General features: G+C 29.8%; 2 protein-coding genes and 1 long non-coding RNA gene across 6 annotated transcripts in view; 2 read left to right on the top strand and 1 right to left on the bottom strand.

Annotated features, from left to right (window-relative positions):
- Nucleotides 1–4,547, bottom strand: part of Pez (protein tyrosine phosphatase non-receptor pez) — a 29,952-nt gene extending 25,405 nt beyond the window's left edge. The window contains exon 1 of the mRNA XM_075293481.1: nt 4,034–4,547. Coding sequence (XP_075149596.1) covers nt 4,034–4,118 — 85 coding nt within the window. The 5' untranslated portion in view covers nt 4,119–4,547. The remainder of the gene's footprint in view (nt 1–4,033) is intronic.
- Nucleotides 4,548–13,014: 8,467 nt separating this feature from the next.
- LOC142225507 (uncharacterized) lies at nt 13,015–13,377 on the top strand. Its single transcript, XR_012719304.1, has 2 exons — nt 13,015–13,099; nt 13,168–13,377. It is a non-coding gene; the product is annotated as an uncharacterized LOC142225507 (long non-coding RNA).
- Nucleotides 13,378–17,423: 4,046 nt separating this feature from the next.
- Atg18b (Autophagy-related 18b) overlaps nt 17,424–23,767 on the top strand; it is a 44,048-nt gene continuing 37,704 nt past the window's right edge. For 3 of the 4 annotated variants that reach the window (XM_075293477.1, XM_075293479.1, XM_075293480.1), the window contains exon 1: nt 17,424–17,808. In XM_075293477.1, coding sequence (XP_075149592.1) covers nt 17,729–17,808 — 80 coding nt within the window. In that variant the 5' untranslated portion in view covers nt 17,424–17,728. The remainder of the gene's footprint in view (nt 17,809–23,767) is intronic. The other variant, XM_075293478.1, reaches the window with a different exon arrangement.

Below are 23,767 nucleotides of genomic sequence, written 5' to 3'. Positions count from 1 at the left end.
CGTATTTAATCGGCCTTTTTTTGTTTAATATATACCCCTTATGGACTAACTTACAATTTAGAAGACAGTGTTAAAAAGTTTTACGATACCTTGCCATCGGCAAGTGTTATCGCAACCCAAGTAATTCGATTGTGGATGACAGCCTTTAGTAGAAGTTCCTACGCAATCCACGGTGGAGGGTACATAAGATTCGGCCTGGCCGAACTTACGGCCGTATATACTTGTTTTAATTGAAAAATATAATAAATCAATTAAATTTATAATCGAATATTATTAAAAATGCAATTAAAATTTTAATTGGAAATATTTTGGTGAAATTTTTTTCTGTGTAGGTATGGTGAAAGCCATAGCCCGATTTTATATTAAACTCAATGAGGTCCTTCATTTTAAAACTGAGTGCGAAAAGCGTCCCATATTGAAGACACTTTTTGAGTTGGAACCTAATTATACTGGAATACTTGACCCCCCTTGGCAGTTCATAGTACGCCATTACGACACACGAGTACACATGGTCAAATTCGAATATAAACCTTTATACAAAGGCTTTATTTATCTGTACTTGTAAATATTCAGTAATCTCAGGCCACAATGATAGTCTACCATAGATCAACTGGCAGCGGTAATTTCATCTGAATGCAAACATGCGCGATAAATGTTCGTTGACGTATTATAGACGTTCATCATCCAATTTCACTTTAAAGTGCAATGAGTGTATCAATTGTATTCGTGCCAATAGTAGACAGGTATACAAAACAATGCGAAATATCCAATGAAAACACACAGTCGCTATCGATAAATGAAATGGTCAAACAACAAAATAAGTTGATTTGATAAAGCTGCTGAGCCAAAAAGGTGGATTGGGCGTTTGCGCATTTAAGTAGCACTGGAACCAATACGAAAGGTAACAATGCAGTCCAGTGGCGTAAATAGGAAGGGCCAACCCAGTTTCAAAATTATTTTTAGGAGTATCCCCAAAGTTATGGTTTACGAATTCGCAAAATCCGAATAAATTCCAATATATTGCCAAGAATTTTTTTTACGAAAGTTGAAAAAAATTGCATTTTAGAAATTTATAAACCATATTTCTATAGAAAATTTTGTCAACATTTTACTTCTATAGAAAATTTTGCCAAACTTTTATTTCTATAGAAAATTTTGTCAAAATTTTATATGGTCAAAATTTTATTTCTATAGAAAATTTGGTCAAAATTTTATTTCTATAGAAAATTTGGTCAAAATTTTATTTCTATAGAAAATTTTGTCAAAATTTTATTTCTATAGACAATTTTGTCAAAATTTTATTTCTATAGACAATTTTGTCAAAATTTTATTTCTATAGAAAATTTTGTCAAAATTTTATTTCTATAAAAAATTTGGTCAAAATTTTATTTCTATAGAAAATTTTGTCAAAATTTTATTTCTATAGACAATTTCGTCAAAATTTTATTTCTATAGAAAATTTTGACAAAATATTATTTCTATAGAAAATTTTGAAAAAATTTTATTTCTATAAAAAATATAATCAAAATTTTATTTCTATAGAAAATTTTGTCAAAATTTTATTTCTATAGAAAATTTTGTCAAAATTTTATTTCTATAGCAAATTTTGTCAAAATTTTATTTCTATAGAAAATTTTTGCAAAATTTTATTTCTATAGAATATTGTATCAAAATTTTATTTCTGTAGAAAATTTTTCCAAAATTTTATTTCTATAGAAAATTTTTGCAAAACTTTATTTCTATAGAAAATTTTTGCAAAATTTTATTTCTATATAAAATTTTGTCAACATTTTATTTCTATCGAAAATTTTTGCAAAATTTCATTTCTATAGAAAATTTTATCAAAATATTTTTTCTATAAAAAATTTTGTCAAAATTATATTTCTATAGAAAATTTTGTCAAAATTTTATTTCTATAGAAAACTTTGTCAAAATTTTATTCCTATAGAAAATTTTGTCAAAATTTTATTTCTATAGAAAATTTTATCAAAATATTTTTTCTATAAAAAATTTTGTCAAAATTTTATCTCTATAGAAAACTTTGTCAAAATTATATTTCTATAGAAAATTTTTTCAAAATTTCTATAGAAAATTTTGTCAAAACAACAACAAAATTTTAATTCTATAGAAAATTTTGTCAAAATTTTATTTCTACAGAAAATTTTGTCAAAATTTTATTTCTATAGAAAATTTTGTCAAAATTTTACTTCTATAGAAAATTTTGTCAAAATTTTACTTCTATAGAAAATTTTGTCAAAATTTTATTTCTATCGAAAATTTTGTGAAAATTTTGTTTCTATAGAAAATTTTAATAGAATATTTGTTCTATAGAAAATTTTGTCAAAATTTTATTTCTATAGAAAATTTTGCCAAAATTTTATTTCTATAGAAAATTTGGTCAAAATTTTATTTCTATAGAAAATTTTGTCAAAATTTTATTTCTATAGAACATTTTTGCATAAATTTATTTCTATAGAAAATTTTTGCAAAAATTTATTTCTATAGAAAATTTTTGCATAAATTTATTTCTATAGAAAATTTTTGCAAAAATTTATTTCTATAGAAAATTTATGCGAAAATTTATTTCTATAGAAAATTTTGTCAAAATTTTATTTTTATAGAAAATTTTGTCAAAATTTTATTTCTATAGAAAATTTTGTCAAAATTTTATTTCTAAAGAAAATTTTGTCAAAATTTTATTTCTAAAGAAAATTTTGTCAAAATTTTATTTCTATAGAAAATTTTGTCAAAATTTTATTTCTATAGAAAATTTTGTCAAAATTTTATTTTTATCGAAAATTTTGTCAAAATTTTATTTCTATAGAAAATTTTATCAAGCTGAGTGCCGAAAGTTTTGTCAAGTTTTTATCTCTATAGAAAGTTTTGTCAAAATTTTATTTCTAAAGAAAATTTTGTCAAAATTTTATTTCTATGGAAAATTTTGTCAAAATTCTATTTCTATAGTTTTTTTAATTTTATTTCTAAAGAAAATTTTGTCAAAATTTTATTTCTATAGAAAATCTACCATTTTTGGTAGAATTCTCCCAACTGTGGCAGCCCTTGATATGATTCCAACAAATTCTTAACTCATTATTCAACAAAATATGAATAGACAATATTACATTTGTTTGAATCAAACATCACGTTTAAGAGTAACCAAAGTTGGTCCTAAAAGTAGATTTTTTGCACTCCAATGGTAAAATGGAATAAAACCTCTGACTATGCCCGTAGTGTTGCCAGTATTGAGAATTTTTCTCCAAATTAGTATAAATATTTGGCGAATGAGGACGAAATCTTTGAGTTAGGGACTTGGTATACGACAAGTCTCTAAAATGGAGCCTTCGGACTAGAAACGGATAATAGATTTTGCTTTGAATTTACGTAAATTATAATTACACTGAGCTTGGATAAAACCAACCAATCTCATTCATTGAAAAGTCAACTTTCGCTCATAAATATAGGGCGATCGAAGTGCCATTTTCATTTCTTAAACATTTGGAAGACTACCTCTCTCTTGATCTTATTGCAAAAATGTAGTGGGGATTTTTGTGAGGAATTTTCATTGAAATTGAAGATTTTTAAGGGGTGAAAACGTACCAATTTGGGGACAAGAGTCAGTAAAATACAAGCAACACTGCATACCTGAATAAATATGAACTACACCGCTGGGAAGATATACGTCAATGCACTTGCACTTTTACACACACACACACACACAAACATTCCCGCAATTAACACATTCAATCAAATATTGGGCGGCATAATGTGACTGCAAAGAAAATTAAGTGGAACCGTAACAATAACGACATTCCCAACATATCTCCTTCTCTGAATGCAACAACTCCAGCATTATGAAATGTGCAAAGCAATTGATACCTTTTGCTTTGGTATTAATGCAACAACACCTTACAAGGGACACCCTCGCCGCCGCAACAGGCTATTTTATTGTTGGTCATCATCGCACTACGTATCTTTCAAATAGAAGTTGGGCAGCCATAAGAATATACACATACTCTGTCCACTCGATACTTACCCAGTAAATGATGCACCGATATAACAAAGAGGCTTTTCGATGTCACATTGTATTGTCGACATTTCTTAAGAAATTTTAATGGCATTTTTGCTCAGAAGACGTTTCACTTTCTTCTCCAGGTTAATTTTACTTTAAAGAATCCTTTGTATTTCACTGCAAATGTATACATTCACTTTGCCATAGATATTGGCCCCGATGGGCTAATTCTATTCCAACTTGAATTCGTGTTTGTATTCTTGAACGGGTAGCATAACTTTACATTTTTTCTATGGAATATTTTATTTCCCCAAAGTTGTTGCTTGCCAGATTCTCACTTTTTCTTATTGCCTAAGAGTCGTCGCTCACGTTTTTACGAATTTTTATATTGTTTTCTTTGCTTGCAATTAACTTATGACTATATCTTTTTCGAATTTTCGTTTCAATTTTTATGTATTTTTTGTTAAATTTCGCGGAATTTCGTTGTAAAATTGTTAAAAAATCTCGGAAAACAATGATTAAGAAGAAGAAAGTGTAGTGAATGGGAAATCGATTGACACAATACCAAATGTTGTCGATAAACGATTGCGTAGAACTATATCGATTTACTTGATCAATGGAAACGTATTGTAACGTAAGAAAGTTCACTTTCGAATAGTTCACGTAGCTTATCTTTAATAACTAACCAAGTGTAAAGTTTTTCGCCATCGCTGTTCGAAGCTCGATTTTGATTTTTTTAAAAGTGGCATTCGCAATAAAAGGTGGCACACTAATTGTGACAAGTGACAAACTTTTTCATAAAGACCATCGTTTTTTAGGGAAAAAAAGCTTTTTCAATTGTTGCTTTGAATCATTCCTCATCAAGTTATAATAATATTAGCAATAAGAAATAAAATATTCTTTATTTGCATATTTATTTTGCCTATAGGTGAGTATTAAGTAGAATGTCCTTATCACCAAAAATCTACAACATTAATTTTCATTTTACTGATCCTGATGCCGATGTACTAGCGTCTGGCAGCCTGTGTTTTTATGCTTAACTGAGGTAGATTTTTTTAAATATCTAAAAAAATATCAATTTATTCTATATTGCATTTTGACAATTTACCTTCACCTCAGACTTTTTGATTTTCTTCTAAAGTCAGTAATAAATATTCCCGGACGGTATATACCACACGGGGTTAGCACGCTATCAATAGCAAATGATATCATCCGGTCACTAAACTTTTATTCAAAATTGTGTCAAAATTTTATTTCTATAGAAACTTTGGTCAAAATTTTATTTCTATAGAAAATTTTGTCAAAATTTTATTTCTATGGAAAATTTGGTCAAAATTTTATTTCTATAGAAAATTTTGTCAAAATTTTATTTCTATGGAAAATTTTGTCAAAATTTTATTTCTATGGAAAATTTTGTCATAACTTTATTTCTATAGAAAATTTTGTCATAATTTTATTTCTATAGAAAATTTTGTCAAGATTTATTTCCCTGGAAAATTTTGTCAAAATTTTATTACTATAGAAAATTTTGTCAAAGTTTTATTTCTATAGAAAATTTTGTCAAAATTTTATTTCTATAGAAAATTTTGTCAAAATTTTATTTCTATAAAAAATTTTGTCAAAAATTTATTTATATAGAAAATTTGGTCAAAATTTTATTTCTATAGAAAATTTTGTCAAAATTTTATTTCTATGGAAAATGTTGTCAAAATTTTATTTCTATGGAAAATTTTGTCATAACTTTATTTCTATAGAAAATTTTGTCATAATTTTATTTCTATAGAAAATTTTGTCAAGATTTATTTCCCTGGAAAATATTGTCAAGATTTTATTTCTATAGAAAATTTAGTAAGAAATTTATTTCCATAGAAAATTTTGTAAAAATTTTATTTCTATAGAAAATGTTGTCAACATTTTATTTCTATCGAAAATTTTTTCAAAATTTTATTTATATAGAAACTTTTCTCAAAATTTTATTTATATAGAAAATTTTGTCAACATTTTATTTCTATAGAAAATTTAGTAAGAAATTTATTTCTATAGAAAATTTTGTCAAAATTTTATTTCTATGAAAAATTTTGTGAATATTTTATTTCTATAGAAAATTTTGGAAAAATTTTATTTCTCTAGAAAATTTTGTCAACACTTTATTTCTATAGAAAATTTTGTCAAAATTGTATTTCTATAGAACATTTTGTCAACATTTTATTTCTATAGAAAATTTCGTCACAACTTTATTTCTTTGTCAAAATTTTATTTCTATAGAAATTTTTTTTGAAAAGCAAATGATATCATTCGGACACTAAACTTTTATTTAATAACCAGTAAATTTTCTATAGAAAATTTGGTCAAAATTTTATTTCTACAGAAAATTTTGTCAACATTTTATTTCTGTAGAAAATGTCAAATTTTTATTTCTATAGAAATTTTTTCTCAACATTTTATTTCTATAGGAAATTTTGTCAAAATTTTATTTCCATAGAAAATTTTGTCATAATTTTATTTCTATGAAAAATTTTGTCAACATTTTATTTATATAGAAAATTTTATCAAAATTTTATTTCTATAGAAAATTTTGTCAAAATGTTATTCTACCCGTGTAAAAATTGGGGGATCTGATTTGATATGGTTAGATCTGAGCCAAGATATGGTCAGATCTGAGCAGATCCGAAAAATGGTTATATCTGGTCAGATCTAAATACTATGAAATTGGATCTGATCAGATCTCAAAAATGAGACACATCTAATCAGATCTAATTTGATATAATTGTATATTATTTGATACAATCGTATCTTTCGAGATCTTTCAACACATAAAAGCCCATAATTTGTATATAAAATGAGATCAATTGTTTTATTTAATAATACAGACAAAAAGTATGTGCATAATAAATATGTTTAATTTAAATTGATCCATCAAAGCTATTTAAGAGTATTGACAGTTGAGTTAGAGTGTTGTCCAAGGGTTTTTTCGTTTGTTTCTTCTGCTTTGGACTTAGACACACGACTAAAGTATTACAGCGTTAAGGCAATCTGCAACGAAATTAAGTAAAAAAACAATTATTAAACAAATATAGGAATAAACAAATATGGGAATATATTGAACTATGTAAGCAAGTATTAGTATTGTTTTGGATCATTCTTCTTTAAGTTGCAATAAAAATTGCCATATAATTTTATGTTGCTTTTAATACTCACATTTAAAGTGTATTCGGGATTAGGTTAGGTATAGCGATAGGCTGTTATTTTAGGCTCATACATAAAGGGTGATTTGTTAAGAGCTTGATAACTTTTTAAAAAAAAAAAAACGCATAAAATTTGCAAAATCTCATCGGTTCTTTATTTGAAACGTTAGATTGGTCCATGACATTTACTTTTTGAAGATAATTTCATTTAAATGTTGACCGCGGCTGCGTCTTAGGTGGTCCATTCGGAAAGTCCAATTTTGGGCAACTTTTTCGAGCATTTCGGCCGGAATAGCCCGAATTTCTTCGGAAATGTTGTCTTCCAAAGCTGGAATAGTTGCTGGCTTATTTCTGTAGACTTTAGACTTGACGTAGCCCCACAAAAAATAGTCTAAAGGCGTCAAATCGCATGATCTTGGTGGCCAACTTACCGGTCCATTTCTTGAGATGAATTGTTCTCCGAAGTTTTCCCTCAAAATGGCCATAGAATCGCGAGCTGTGTGGCATGTAGCGCCATCTTGTTGAAACCACATGTCAACCAAGTTCAGTTCTTCCATTTTTGGCAACAAAAAGTTTGTTAGCATCGAACGATAGCGATCGCCATTCACCGTAACGTTGCGTCCAACAGCATCTTTGAAAAAATACGGTCCAATGATTCCACCAGCGTACAAACCACACCAAACAGTGCATTTTTCGGGATGCATGGGCAGTTCTTGAACGGCTTCTGGTTGCTCTTCACTCCAAATGCGGCAATTTTGCTTATTTACGTAGCCATTCAACCAGAAATGAGCCTCATCGCTGAACAAAATTTGTCGATAAAAAAGCGGATTTTCTGCCACTGATTTTGGTAATAAAATTCAATGATTTGCAAGCGTTGCTCGTTAGTAAGTCTATTCATGATGAAATGTCAAAGCATACTGAGCATCTTTCTCTTTGACACCATGTCTGAAATCCCACGTGATCTGTCAAATACTAATGCATGAAAATCCTAACCTCAAAAGAATCACCCTTTACTATTCAGACCATCATGACATCACAGTGATCAACATCTCACTTATCAGTGACTGCTGCTCGATTCAATAATTAGCTCAATAACATGGGACCTCCTTGTTATAATCGAGTCCTATCGGCATTTCACGTTGCGCTGAAACAACTTAGAGAATCTTTGAAGCAGAAATGTCACCAACATTACTGCGAGGAGATAATCCACCGCCGAAATAATTTTTGATGTTGGTCGGAACTGGGATTGAACCCGTGACCTTTTGAATGCAAGGCGGGCATGTTAACCAGTACACCACTGAGGTTTCCTTTTTTTTCAAATCTAGAAAATAGTAAAACAATATGAAAATGACTACTAAGGAAATAACAAATACAATCTACTTACCTACATAATCTCCGCAATAAAGGAAACGATATACACTTTATCAAAGGAACACATTTAAAACAATTATATTAAATTTCTTAATTTTCTCAGCTAGTCTGGCGTTAAATTTGTTTAGAAGTGATGCCCCTGACGGCGTTGACATTTGACATAATGACATTGAGGTTTAGACGTGTATTTCAAAAATCTTTTTAACTTGTTCATGATTTTTTTTAATATATTTTGGACCTATTTAACCCCATATATAGTCAGATATGATGTTATATCTACCATATCTTATTAGATATAGTGCTATATATGGCCCTATCCAAGCATATATTATTAGATATGTCAGATATAATTAGATATTATACTATATATGATGAGATCTGCAATTATATCTAACCAGATCTAGCACCATATATAGCATATCTGTGCATATCTAATTATGTCTGAACCAATATCTGAACAGATCCAATTAGATCCAATTTGATATTATTAGATAGGATTGGATCCTCCAATTTTTACACGGGTATAGAAAATTTCGTCAAAATTTTATTTCTATAGAAAATTTCGTCAAAACTTTATTTCTATAGAAAATTTTGTCAAAGTTTTATTTCTATAGAAAATTTGGTCAAAATTTTATTTCTATAGAAAATTTTGTCATAATTTTATTTCTATAGAAAATTTTGTCAAAATTTTATTTCTATAGAAAATTTTGTCAAAATATTATTTCTATAGAAAATTTTGTCAAAATTTTATTTCTATAGAAAATTTTGTCAAAATTTTATTTCTACAGAAAATTTTGTCAAAATTTTATTTCTATAGAATTTTTTTTTGAAAAGCAAATGAAATCATTCGGACACTAAACTTTTATTTAATAACCAGTAAATTTTGTTATTAAATTTTTTTACCGTTTATGTGTCAATTCCAAAATGTATAGGGCAAAATTATAACGAACCAGGACAAAACGGTGGCATCAATTCTAATACTAGGCGTTATTGATAACTTTTCCCATGGTGTATTAACGGAAAATAAAAAAATCGAATAGTCGAATGTGAAGATTTTCTTTTCAATAAGAATAGAATTGATATGGCGATATTGTAGAAATGTTCGTTCTATCATTGAGTTTTTGTTTCTATTGTTATAAAAGGAATGCAAAAATTTTATTATTCAGCCAAAATAATAGCTCAAAAGCAGTTGTTGTCTCCTGAAAAAGGGAGAGCAGTCAATGTAGTTGTGAAATAGCAAATAAATACTGCTGTTTAGAAGCGTCGTTTCTAAGAATTTTTGAAATGCATCGCTAGATTTTTTATCCTCAAACAATCTTTAACATTAATACGTCAAGCTTTTATAAAATCGAGAACAGTCAATGTAGTTGTGAAATAGCAAACAAACACTACTGATTTAGAAAAGTGGTTGCTAAAAAATTTTGAAATACATGGCTACAATTTTTATCTCCAAACAATCTTTGCCATTTTTACGTGAAATAAAATCAAGTCAAACTTTTTAGACCAGCAATATATACAACTATTGAAGTCTATGATACGATGGATTTTGGGGATCAGGACAATTATTTCTTCTGACCACATTTTCATAGGGGAATAGGGTCTAAAAATCTCATGATCCGTTTAATTAAAAAACTTCTAATTGGTTTTTAATGTTTGAATTGTACAACTAAAAAAAAAACTGCTAAAACAGCAGTTAATAGTAAACAATATTTGCAACAAACATTGTTTACTATTAACATCAGTCTTTTCTATCAGTGTATGTACTCTTGCCGTAAAAATCCACAAAGATATCTTCAAATGGAAATGAATTCAATCTTAGATCTATGGCGTCAAAAAAGCCAGTTCGTAAATTGGCCTTGACTTCGCTTGGAATTCAATTTAGCCCATTATATAGTCTTGCGGGAAAAACCAACAATGATATCATCAAATGGAAAGGCATTCAATCTTGGGTCTATGGCATCATAAAATACAGATTGTAAATTGGTGTTGACTCCGCTCCGAATCAAATTAAGCCGATTATTTTTTAATCCTTAAATTCTGGTTATATTGCCTGAATTTTCCGTTAATTGTAAATTGATTTATTAATCGAAATGGTTGTTAATTGAGTCAAACATAATCGAGAAATATTCAATGCGCCCCTTAGATATTAATCGTAAAGTTTATATTTTTCTGTAAAACATCCAGAAAACAATCTTGATGTCATCAATTTTTACAATACTTGATAGGTATGTTGACAGAATACCCCGTTTATTAGTCCAAACAATTATGGATGATTCAGATTCCAACATATAGTTCTATATTTCTTCATACCAAAGTCCTACGCTAAAATCTTTAAGATAGTGTCGTTTTGAAATCATTTCATTAAAACAGTAACATATGTTTTTATTAAAAAAAAAACACAACAGGAAATCAAACAAAATTCAATATTCACAAAAAATATTTGAAATAAAAATGGGTACTACATTTCATGGGTTACAACATTAAACATAACGAGAATATACATTCAGTACAAATTTATGAGAAAAGATAGCTACAACGTGAAGCGACAATAACATGACTTCAAAAATATACTTCACAGTAAATAACAACTCCATTAGTTAAAGCCCATGGAAATTCAATGGTGGGGCTGCTGTGGTTAAAAAAGCAACAAAACTTAAATATGTATATATTCATTGCGGACTTTGGTTGGTTTGAGAGACTTAAAGAGAACCAACGGAAATACTCATAATTCCAATATATTTCTTTCGTGAAAACAATTAGAGTTGATCGATCTCGAACTTGCACATAAATACATTGTAGTTAATACTTGTGATCTTTGTACAAAATCTGTTTGCTTCCTGATTATTAAATGGCCTGACTGCACTTCAAACGATGTTTGGACTATGTATTGAATATCCATTGTTGTTGTTTGTACGTTAGCAATCGTATATTGTACCTCTTCCTTGGAGTCATCCTTTTTGAACGATGGCTGGAATTCTTTAGCATTTGGATTCAAATTTGATTTCCTTGCAATTTCGGACGATGGATTTTCTAAATCACTAGAAAATATATTGCAATCCATGACCGTTTTGTAGGATTTAAATAATTCCGAGTATTTATTGCTCTCGATAACGATTCGATTTCGATTTTTGTTAATTAGAGATTAACAGAGCTACCAGATCTACTAAGTGCCATGGTACAATTATTTATAAGGTAGCCTCACTAGCCCTAAATTAAAAACAAAAATAAAAAAAAACTGATCAGCGCAATGTCAGTAAAGGCCGAAACACAATGAAAAAAAAGCAGACGTATGCTTTAGCTTTAAAGCTGCTTCCTTTTTTCCAACACACATAGAAAATCATATTTGTCGCTTCATAAATATAAATAAACTTATGTTGTTTTCTTTTCTGAAAAAAGTGCTTTGCCTTCATTTTGTCTGTACAGAATGCGCATTTTTAAAATGTTACCAGCAACCTAAAAAAATGCTATCATTTCAGCGGGCAGAAAAGAATTCAAAGAAGGAAACAGGGCAATCGCAGCACTCTCGTTTGTTGGCAGTGCTGAAAATGCCCGTCATTTGCCTCTAATGGTGGCGCTATTTTCACAACAGAATTCGAAGCCTTTTCGCACTTTTGCCTGTTTTTTAGAAAAGAATCTAAAGAGTACATTTTCCGGACACAATGCAAAAAAAGTGTGCATTTTTTACAAGAAAAGAAAACGCCATTATATTTCCATATACAAACCTGTAAGCAACAAATATTTTTAACGTCAAAAGCAAAGCAGCCTGGTTGCAATTCGATAATTACAATGAGGAAATGATGTCAGTAACTTATTTTTTGTTACAAGAACAATGTTTTGATTATTTTCCCCATTATACATCTAACACGACCATAAAAAAGTTCACAGGATCAAAACGAAATTCCCATAACAATAGGTTAGGTTAGGTTAGGTGGCAGCCCGATATTTCAGGCTCACTTAGACTATTCAGTCCATTGTGATACCACGTAGGTGAACTTCTCTCTTATCACTGAGTGCTGCCCGATTCCATGTTAAGCTCAATGACAAGGGACCTCCTTTTTATAGCCGAGTCCGAACGGCGTTCCACATTGAAGTGAAACCACTTAGAGAAGCTTTGAAACCCTCAGAAATGTCACCAGCATTACTGAGGTGGGATAATCCACCGCTGAAAAACTTTTTGGTGTTCGGTCGAAGCAGGAATCGAACCCACGACCTTGTGTATGCAAGGCGGGCATGCTAACCATTGCACCACGGTGGCTCCCCATAACCATTCACCCTGCCAGCATTTCAAAGTTCCATTTCATCCTCATCGCTACCACAGACTCGTAAATGTCACCACAACCATCGCGAACTGTGATGGGGGAAGCATATCAAAAAGTACAAAATGTACATGAAAGTATTTTGCCATCACTACTGTTAGAAGAGCCATTTTATTTTCTTGTGAAACGCCAAGCGCAACCAGCTTGTTATATTTTATTTAAATAAAAACGAAAATAAAGTTCTGAAAACATAGATATTACGCTTAAAATTGTGAAAGGTATATGGTGAACAATTTTCGACTTTCCAAATAGAATAAAGTGATCGTTTTTCAAATATTTTTTCCAGGCACGCTGTCTCCATCGAAAATAAACAAACTGGCTGATAGACGCTGCAATATGTAACTTGCTACTTAAAACTCAACATCATTCTTTTATTAATGCAAAAAATTATGTTAAATGTGATGAGATAAACCGAAAAATGTTATATTTTTAAGAAATTATAAATGTTTAATCAAATCAATAAACATCTACACAATCGTGTTTTACTTGACCACAATGATTCTCCTACAATTACCTTAAAATGCATTTTTTCTGATAGTTTGCAGGGGTTCTTATTGGCGTCCTTCGAAATTGATCTAAATAGGCACCTAATAATTGCACTGATGAGAAACTTTTTCGTAGTAACTTGGCGTGGTACAACTTCTCAATAGTGACGGCGCTTTTCCGACGAGTTTTTGATGTCGTATATGATTGTTTTCAACGTAGTGGGGATTCTCAGAAGCGCCCCCAAATTCAGAAAATGTTGGCAGGGGAGTATTAGGTTCGAGTTTAGCCGCTAATTTTCACTAAAGTGAAAACTAAAGCAGTAAAAAAGTCATACAATTATACATATTTGTTGCAGATTTCATTATAACTTGATGAGGAATATTCCAAAGCAAATTATCACAAAGTTTGTATTCCTTAAAATGGATTATTAAAGAAAAGTAATCGTGAAAAAATTGCGATTTTAAGGTGAGTACTATGTTCTGTTTTTTCACCAAAACCCTAAAGTTAAAGTACAAATATATTTATGAAGACAATTATATTTTAATCAAGTCTTGCCAAATAATGGGTGGAAAAGATCCAAGGAATTGATTGCAAATACTTTTATATTTCTAAATCAATTAATTAAGAAAAGTAACCGTGAAAACAAGCAGATTTTCAGCTTGAAAACTGAACATAGTATTCAGCTTAAATCGGCTAAACTCGAATTTAATACCCACCTTTAAAGAAAATAAACATTTTTATTTGTTACATTGGATTATACCCCATCCCTGCCAGCATTTCAAAGTTCCATTTCATCCTCATCGCCAACTGTGATGGGGAAAGCGTATGAAAAAGTATGAAATGTACATGAAAGTATTTTGCCATCACAATTGTTACAAAAGCCATTTTATATTTTGTGAAACACCAAGCGCAACTAGCTTCTTAAGGCCGGTACTATGTTCATTCTTGCGAAAAATTTTTATGGGAACCATTATTTCGCACATAGAAAGCGGCGTTTTTTTAGGTAGCTTGGAGCGCTATTTTACAGGGAGCGATATTGGATTAAGTTGGTGGTGTTGCTTGTTTTTACAAAATAACATTTTATTTTTCCTTGGGCAATTGATCTGCTATTCCTTTGATCCTTTGTATAGTTTCGGAACAAAAATATGGTCCGTGTTTGATTTATAAACCCGCACAAATAGTTTTTAATAAATAAATTATTTCTTAATTCACATTGCAAATGGCGCCGTGCTATAAACGTCAATTTTTCAACACGAAAAAACAAAGTATCACAAATGGAAAAAATTTCGCAAATTTTTCGCATTTTTTGGTTTTGTATGGAGTTTCAACGCGAAAACCGAACAGAGTACCGGCCTTTATAATTTATTTGCATAAAATCAATAATGAAGTGCTGAAACATAGCTATTTCGCTTAAAGGCCTGTACTCTGTTCGGGTTTCGCGTTAAAACTCCATACAACAGCAAAAAATGCGAAAAACTAGCGAAATTTTTTTCATTTGTGGTCCTTTGTTTTTTTTTCGAGTTGAAAAACTGACGTTTATAGCATGGCGCCATTTGCAATGTGAATTAAGAAATAATTTATTTATTAAAACTATTTGTGTAGGTTTATAACGCAAACAAGGATCATATTTTTGTTCCGAAAATATACAAAGTATCAAAGGAGTAGCAAATTAATTGCCCAAGGAAAAATAAAATGTCCCTGCCAACATGTTTTGAATTTGGGGGCGCTTCTGAGAATCCCCACTACGTCGAAAACAGTCGTATACGATAGCCAAAACTCCTCGGAAAAGCGCCGTCACTATTGAGAAGTTGTACCACGCCAAGTTACTATAAAAAAGTATCGCATGAGTGCAATTATTAGGTGTCCTTCTGGATACATTTAGAAGGACGCCAATAAGAGCCCCTTCAAACAATCAGACAAAGTGCATTTTAAGATAGTTGTAAAAGAATCATTGTGGTCAAGTAATACACGATTGATTAGATGTTTATTAATTTTATTAAACATTTATAAAATCTCATAAATATAACATTTATACGACTATCACATCACATTTAACATATTTTTATGCATTAATAAAAGATTGATGTTGAGTTACAAGTTACATGTTGTCTATCAGCCAGTGCTTTTATTCCCAATGGAGACAGCGTGTCTGGAAAAATATTTGAAAAACTATCACTTTATTCCATTTGGAAAGTCAAAAATTGTTCACCAATATACCTTTCACAATTTTAAGCGAAATAACTAGGTTTTCAGCACTTCATTATCATTTTTATTTAAATAAATTATAAGAAGCTAGCTGTGCTTGGTGTTTCACAAAATATAAAATGGCTCTTGTAACAATAGTGATGGCAAAATACTTTCATGCGAATAGTTATGGCAAAATACTATCACAGTTGGCGATTGTTGCAGTGTCACTTACGAGTCTGTGGTAGCGATGAGGATGAAATGGAACTTTGAAATGCTGGCAGGGGTTACATGTTTCTGTATGTCGAACGATCCCTATCGAATGAAATGCATAGAAACAGCTGATTTTTGGTTATAAATTCAGCTGTTTGTTTCCATTTCAGTCGATTGATACAGATCGATCGACATACAGAAACAGGCTGTTAATTTTGTAATAGCAAGCAGCAACCACCAAATTAATACAATATCGCTCCCTGTTAATTAAATAAACACCGCTTTCTATGTGGGAAGTAATGGTTTCTATAATTTTTTTCGCAAGAATGAACACAAGGCATATTAAAGAGGTAAAGTCATGCAATCAGGTGATATCGACATTCATCTTGTCAAAGGATTTGTTTACGTTTAGTAGGTTTGTTTACATTCTTTGTGTACATAAATATTACAATACAACAACACTACACATACACAAAATGTCAACTTAAGTGACCTGCCATTTTAGTTTGACTTTGTAAATATCATGGGGTGTACACACGTTTGCTCGTGACTTTACATTTAATTAATATGCCTTGGAATGAGCATAGTACCGGCCCTAAAATTGTAAAAGGTATATTGGTGAACAATTTTTGACTTTCCAAATGGAATAAAGTGATTGTTTTTCAGATATTCTAGAAACACGCAGCCTCCATCGAGAATAAAAACACTGGCTGATACACGCTGCAACATGTAACTTGCCACTTGTAAATCAACATCATTCTATTATTAATGAAAAAATTATGTTAAATGTGTTGTGATAGTGGTATAAATGTTATATTTATACGAATTTATTCATGTTTAATCAAATTAATAAACATCTAAACAATCGTGTTTTACTTGACCACAATGATTCTTTTACAACTATCTTAAAATGCACTTTTTCTGATTGTTTGAAGGGGCTTTTATTGGCGTCCTTCTAAATGTATCAAGAAGGGCACCTAATAATTGCACTCATGCGATACTTTTTTGTAATAGCTTGGCGTGGTACAACTTCTCAATAGTGACGGCGCTTTTCCGAGGAGTTTTGGATATCGTATACGACTGTTTTCGACGTAGTGGGGATTTTCAGAAGCGCCCCCGAATTCAAAAAATGTTGGCAGGGTTGTGTGTGTTCCCAATGAACACAAGCATTGGAGAAATGCTTATATTCAATACGCTTTCAAACATTTTTTCAAAGAATTCGATTTGAGAAATTGTTGAGAAAATCGCGTTCTCAACAAAAAACAGACATTACCCTCAACAGTAGAATTCAACACGTTAGCAACAATTTCTCAACATATTAGCAACAATTTTTAAAACAAATTTCATTTTAATGCTTCAAACCTATTGGAAAATTTGTTGAAAGCAAGCAATTTGCAAGGCCATTTGAATTAATGTTGAAAATGGGGTTCACTATCAAATTGATATGTCGTTAACTATGAAAAATGCTCATCCTTGTGTTTGTTGGGTTGGGGGAAAAATAATTTAAAATGTAACCGCCGCTGCCTATCCAATTGGTCAAAAGAAGCTATCGATTTCTAGTTAATCGATTACCGATTACTTTTGTAATCGATTTACGAATGATTAGTGCTCACTTTTTCTCCCCCAAAGAAACCAAAACAAATTTCTGTATTTACTTGGGAGAACAATAATAAATTTGTATTAGTTATTCATTGCTAGACGGAGCAGTTTAGAATTGAAGTTAATTTATTATAAACAATAAAAAAACGAATGTGAAATAAAAGCACACACACATACAAAGAGAAAGATTCATTTGAAAACAAAAGAATATTTTATTTTAATAATATATGGAAAATTTTGTGTAAAAACCAACGAAAGTGATTTGTAATTCATAAAAAAGTCAATTAAAAGGGAAAAGAAACAAGAAAACAATAAAAAAAAGTGTCGATCTTAAAATTGTAAAAAAGTAAATTTTGTGTTAAAATATGTCATCATCCAGCACAACGTCATCGTCGTCCTCTGGTTCCCCCAAAGGATATGAAATGAATTTCAATCAGGATTTTACGTAAGTTCTATTTTAGTACACGGTCCCCTTTGCCACACACCTTCCTGTTACCAGGGCATATAATAGTAACAAACAAGCTAAGGTTTCTCCAAACATTAAAGTGTTTTTGTTTTTTTTTCTTTTTGTTTGAGTTTGAAGAACTGCTGATAGTAACAAACTCACACATTCACATGACCTTGTGATATTTGTTCAACTAATTTGCGCAATTGATAATTGCCATATGTTTGTATAGTATATATGTGCTTCCATTAAGTCTGGTTCTGATCCACTAGTAGTTATTCTACTTGAGAAGTCAATTAAATGGGTATCTTGCGATTGGCTTTAGATCCGAAGACAACCCCTAATGAGACTTGATGGAGGGTTGATTTAGTGAATCATAAGTACCCTACAAACCAATATTGTGGACCTGGATCAGCCATGTTCTGGTTTGGTATAAACCTAAATTATTTTATGTGGCTTCGAATTAGATTATAATTATACACGATATTTTTAGTTGTGGTCTTTGAAAGGTAAAAAATATACTTTATGCGTATCGAGTTTAAGTAGGATTGGAAATAATTCTAAAAAGATATACATATATGTAGATTGATTTCTGTAGGGGCTAAATATGTTTACAAGTCGGTATGGCGAAGTTTTGAAGTGAATTTGGAGGTGGGTGGATATCTATATCCCATTTTCCTACAAAGTATAATATTTTCAAGGGCGATGTACCATTCTCCGCAATGCTTGCAATATTATAATTCTAGCTATCATTGCGTCTAGCAAATTATGATATTATGGTAATTATGTGGTGCTTTATTTTTGGGTCTCATCTCAAAAAATATCCCCCTGCATATAGAAAAGAACAGCTGATTTCTGGAAGCACTTAAAAATTAGTTATACTACTTTAGTGTAAATTCGACACTGTACCTTGCCAGCATTTCAAATAGAATTTTATGTGATAAATACTATAACAATCGCTAACTGTTATGAGAAATGTACCAAAAAATTTGAAAATCTCTTGCCACAAAAAATTTGAAAATCTCTTGTAGATCATCCTCTGAATTTGGGAGCCACCGTGGTGCAATGGTTAGCATGCCCGCCTTGCACACATAAGGCCGTGGGTTCGATTCCTGCTTCGACCGAACACCAAAAAGTTTTTCAGCCGTGGATTATTCCACCTCAGTAATGATGGTGACATTTCTGAGGGTTTCAAAGCTTCTCTAAGTGGTTTCACTGCAATGTGGAACGCCGTTCGCAATCGGCTATAAAAAGGAGGTCCCTTGTCATTGAGCTTAACATGGAATCGGGCAGCACTCAGTGATAAGAGAGAAGTTAACCAATGTGGTATCACAATGAACTGAATAGTCTGAATAGAATAGTGAGTCTGATACATCGGGCTGCCACCTAACCTACTCTGAAATTGAAGAACAACTAGCATCTATATGACGAAAACCAAAAATATTATATGTGAATATATTGTTATTGTACTTAATATTGGTTAAAATTCAAAAGTGATATTTTCTTAGATTTTGTTTCCACATATTTTGCCCAGATCAAGGAAAAAACACTGGCTGTCAGGTACATCAGTATTGCTAGAAAGAGAAATGGGTTTCAATTGATCGAGTTTTTTTGTATCAAAAGTCGAAATCGTCGAAAATTTTGACTCTCACTATCCCTAGTCATGGTTGTCAAAGTTGATAGAATTCTTCCAAAATTTTTAGATTTTTTACTGTTTAGTATACTTTGTTAAATATTCCGCTTCAATTAGGAGGTACTAAAATTTCCAAATTTTCTATAGAAAAAAAATTATGACCGAATTTCCTTAAAAAACAAATTTTGGCAAAATCTTCTATAGAAATCAAATTTTTGCAAAACCTATTATAAAAATAAAATTTTGACAGCATTTTCTATAGAAATAAAATTTTGACAACATTTTCTATAGAAATAAAATTTTGACAAAATTTTCTATAGAAATAAAATTTTGCCAAATTTTCTATAGAAATAAAATTTTGATAAAATTTTCTATAGAAATAAAATTTTGACAAAATTTTCTATAGAAATAAAATTTTTAAAAAAATTCTATAGAAATAAAATTTTAACAAAATTGTCTATAGAAATAGAATTTTGACAAAATTTTCTATAGGAATAAAATTCGACAAAATTTTCTATAGAAATAAAATTTTGACAAAATTTTCTATAGGAATAAAATTTTGACAAAATTTTCTATAGGAATAAAATCAAACTAAGCCCTTCAATACTATAATTTCGCTAAACTTGTCCTCCTCAAACCATGCTGTTGCGAAGGGAACAATGGTGACGCCTGAAAATATGCAAAGAAATTCTGTAGTAGCTAAACCGAGTTCTACCATGAACCGTTAACTTAAAGGACTGATTTATCAAGAAATGGACATAAAATGATTGATGGGTTTATTTAGATCTGATTTGAAAAACAAAAACTTGGCTTCATACCCAGAAAAAAGTGAACCCACCATACAGAAAAAAAATTTACGAAAATTTTTCCAATAAAAGTTTTAATTGAGTTTTAAAAAATATTCAATTAAAAATTTAATTGATTCAACAATTTTTTTAATTGAAACAAAACTCAATCACAAAAATTAATAGTATCAATTAATTTTCTAATTGGATCAATTAAGTTTTCAACTGACTTTCAATTAGTTTTTTAATTGATACTACCATTTCTGTGATTGAAGACATTTCAATTAAAAAAATTAATTGAATCAATTAATTTCATGATTGAATTAGAAAAAAAATTTGTTGTGTGTTTATATTCAATTAAAAAATTTATTGATCCAATTAAAAAATTAATTGATGCTATTAATTTTTGTAATTGATTTATTAAATTGATTTGTTCAATTAAAAAATTTGTCGAATCAATTAAATTTTTAATTGAATATTCTTTAAAAATCCATTAAGATTTTAATTTTGGCAAAATTTTCTATAGAAATAAAATTTTGACAAAATTTTCTATATAAATAAAATGTTGACAAAATTTTGTATAGAAATAAAATATTGACAAAATTTTCTATAGAAATAAAATTTTGACAAAATTTTCTATAGAAATAAAATTTTGAAAAATTTTCTATAGAAATAAAATTTTGACAAAATTTTCTATAGAAATAACATTTTGACAAAATTTTCTATAGAAATGAAAGATTTTAATTTGGCAAAATTTTTTTGACAAAATATTCTATAAAAATAAAATTTTTACAAAAGTTTCTATGGAGATAAAATTTTGACAAAATTTTCTATAGAAATAAAATTGTGACAAAATTTTCTATAGAAATAAAATTTTGACAAAATATTCTATAAAAATAAAATTTTCGCAAAATATTCTATAAAAATAAAATTTTTACAAAAATTTCTATAGAAGTAAAATTTTGACAAAATTTTCTATAGAAATAAAATTTTGACAAAATTTTCTATAGAAATAAAATTTTGACAAAATATTCTATAAAAATAAAATTTTTACAAAAATTTCTATAGAAATAAAATTTTGACAAAATTTTCTATAGAAATAAAATTTTGGCAAAATTTTCTATAGAAATAAAATTTTGACAAAATTTTGGCAAAATTTTCTATAGAAACAAAATTTTGACAACATTTTCAATAGTAATAAAATTTTAACAACATTTTCCATAGAAATAAAATTTTGACAAAATTTTCTGTAGAAATAAAATTTTGACAAAATTTTCTATAGAAAAAATATTTTAATGAAATTTTCTATAGAAAAAAATTTTTATAAAAATAATTTTTTTTTAATTTGGTAGATATTTAGTTCGGCAGGATGTTAGTCGTTGCAGACAATATGTTCACAAATTGCAAACAAGTTCATGACAAAATAACTTTTTGCTTCTGCATACTTCCCTCCTATTAATAGGATTTCCTTTCATGCCAAGAAAAAAAAATTTCCAATATATTCTTCAATCGATTCCATTCAAAATTTAATAACATTCAGGAGCAATATCTAGCTAGAACAAAGATTCTTAGTAAAAATTTTACTTAGTTGCTAATATTTCATATGCTAACGAAATGAAATCATCGTTAAATACCTGCTTATTAAACTCTACTCTCTATTCATTCGTATAATTACACATTGAATACAAAAAGGTATTAAATAACAGCTGCTTATTCTCCATCGTTCTCCTATGCATAATGTATTCTGTACACCATCATCATCATCATCCGTTTGTTTATTCATAACCACCCCCTCGACGTCCATGTATGTATTCATTATATGTACGCCTATGAATGAATGCATTAATATATACAACAAAAAACAGCTGTTTCCTAAGCAAATGAATGAAATATATTTTACCCAAGGGTGTGTATGAGGTGCAACTTGTCTCAGGAATAGTTAGATATTATATATTATAAATATATTGGTTTATACTAATTTAAAGATTTTTGCTAGAGAATTTATTACAATGGACTGATGTACAAATGGACTTTAAGCTAAGCTTTAACCTAGTGTATATGTTTACTATGGCCAATTTATATTTTTATACCCTGCTCCACACTGTGGAACAGAGTGTTATAAGTTTGTGCATATGTTTGCAACACCCAAAAAATGCTCAGGGTGGGCTCCTGTGTCGATATAGCCATGTCCGTCTGTCCGTGAACACATTTTTGTAATCAAAGTCTAGGTCGCAGTTTTAGTCCAATCGACTTCAAACTTGGCACAAGTTTTGGCTCAGAATAGAACCCTATTGATTTTGGAAGAAATCGGTTCAGATTTAGATATAGCTCCCATATATATCTTTCGACCGATATGCACTTATATGGACCCATAAGCCAGAATTTTACCCTAATTTGCTTGGAATTTTGCACAAACATAACACTTGGTCGTATAGTCAAGTGTGCAAAATTTGATTGAAAGTGTGCAAAATTTGATTGAAATCCCATATATATCTTTCGCCCGATATGGACTAATACGGTCCCAGAAGCCAGAGTTTCACCCCAATTTGGTTGAAATTTTGTACAGGGAGCACAATTAGTAGTGTAGTCAAGTGTGCCAAATTTTATTGAAATCGGTTCAGATTTAGATATAGCTCCCATATATAGCTTTCGCCCGATTTACACTCATATGACCACAGAGGCCAATGTTTTGCTCCGATTTAGTTGAAATTATGCACAGGCAGTAGAATTAAGATTGTAGCTATGCGTGCCAAATTTGGTTGAAATCGGTTCAGTATTAGATATATCTCCCATATATAGCTTTCGCCCGATTTACACTCATATGACCACAGAGGCCAATTTTTAACTCCGATTTAGTTGAACTTTTGCACAGGGAGTAGAATTAGCATTGTTACTATTCGTGCCATATTTGGTTGAAATCGGTTCAGATTTAGATATAGCTCCCATATATATGATTTTCTGATTTCGACAAAAATGGTCAAAATACCAACATTTTCCTTGTAAAATCGCCACTGCTTAGTCGAAAAGTTGTAAAAATGACTCTAATTTTCCTAAACTTCGAATACATATATATCGAGCGATAAATCATAAATAAACTTTTGCGAAGTTTCCTTAAAATTGCTTCAGATTTAAATGTTTCCCATATTTTTTTTACTAAAATTGTGTTCCACCCTAGTGCAAAGTGGTGCAGGGTATAATATAGTCGGCCCCGCCCGACTTTAGACTTTTCTTACTTGTTTTTTTTTTTCACTTCTTGAATGCCAATACCTTTTACACAGTTTTCGCAAATAATTACGAAAAAATTAAATTTTCTAAATTTTACTGTGTCTTAAACACAGTAAGGGTAAATGAAATAATTGAAATTTCCAAAAAGTATTTGAAAAATGTAACGGTCCATTTCTAAAAACGTCTAATAATCTAAGATTGCTTTAAATTTTTCTTTATTTTTAAAAAATGAAATAGCATTACAAGCAACTAACGCGAAATCAATTTCGCATTAGTTCATTCACTGCTTCTAGCAAATTGTACACCTCATCCGGAA

The sequence above is a fragment of the Haematobia irritans genome, chromosome 2, assembly GCF_050003625.1.
Source record: "Haematobia irritans isolate KBUSLIRL chromosome 2, ASM5000362v1, whole genome shotgun sequence".
Classification (NCBI taxonomy): Eukaryota; Metazoa; Arthropoda; class Insecta; order Diptera; family Muscidae; genus Haematobia; species Haematobia irritans.
Note: the sequence above shows the minus strand (reverse complement) of the source record. Positions and strands in the feature narration are given on the sequence as shown.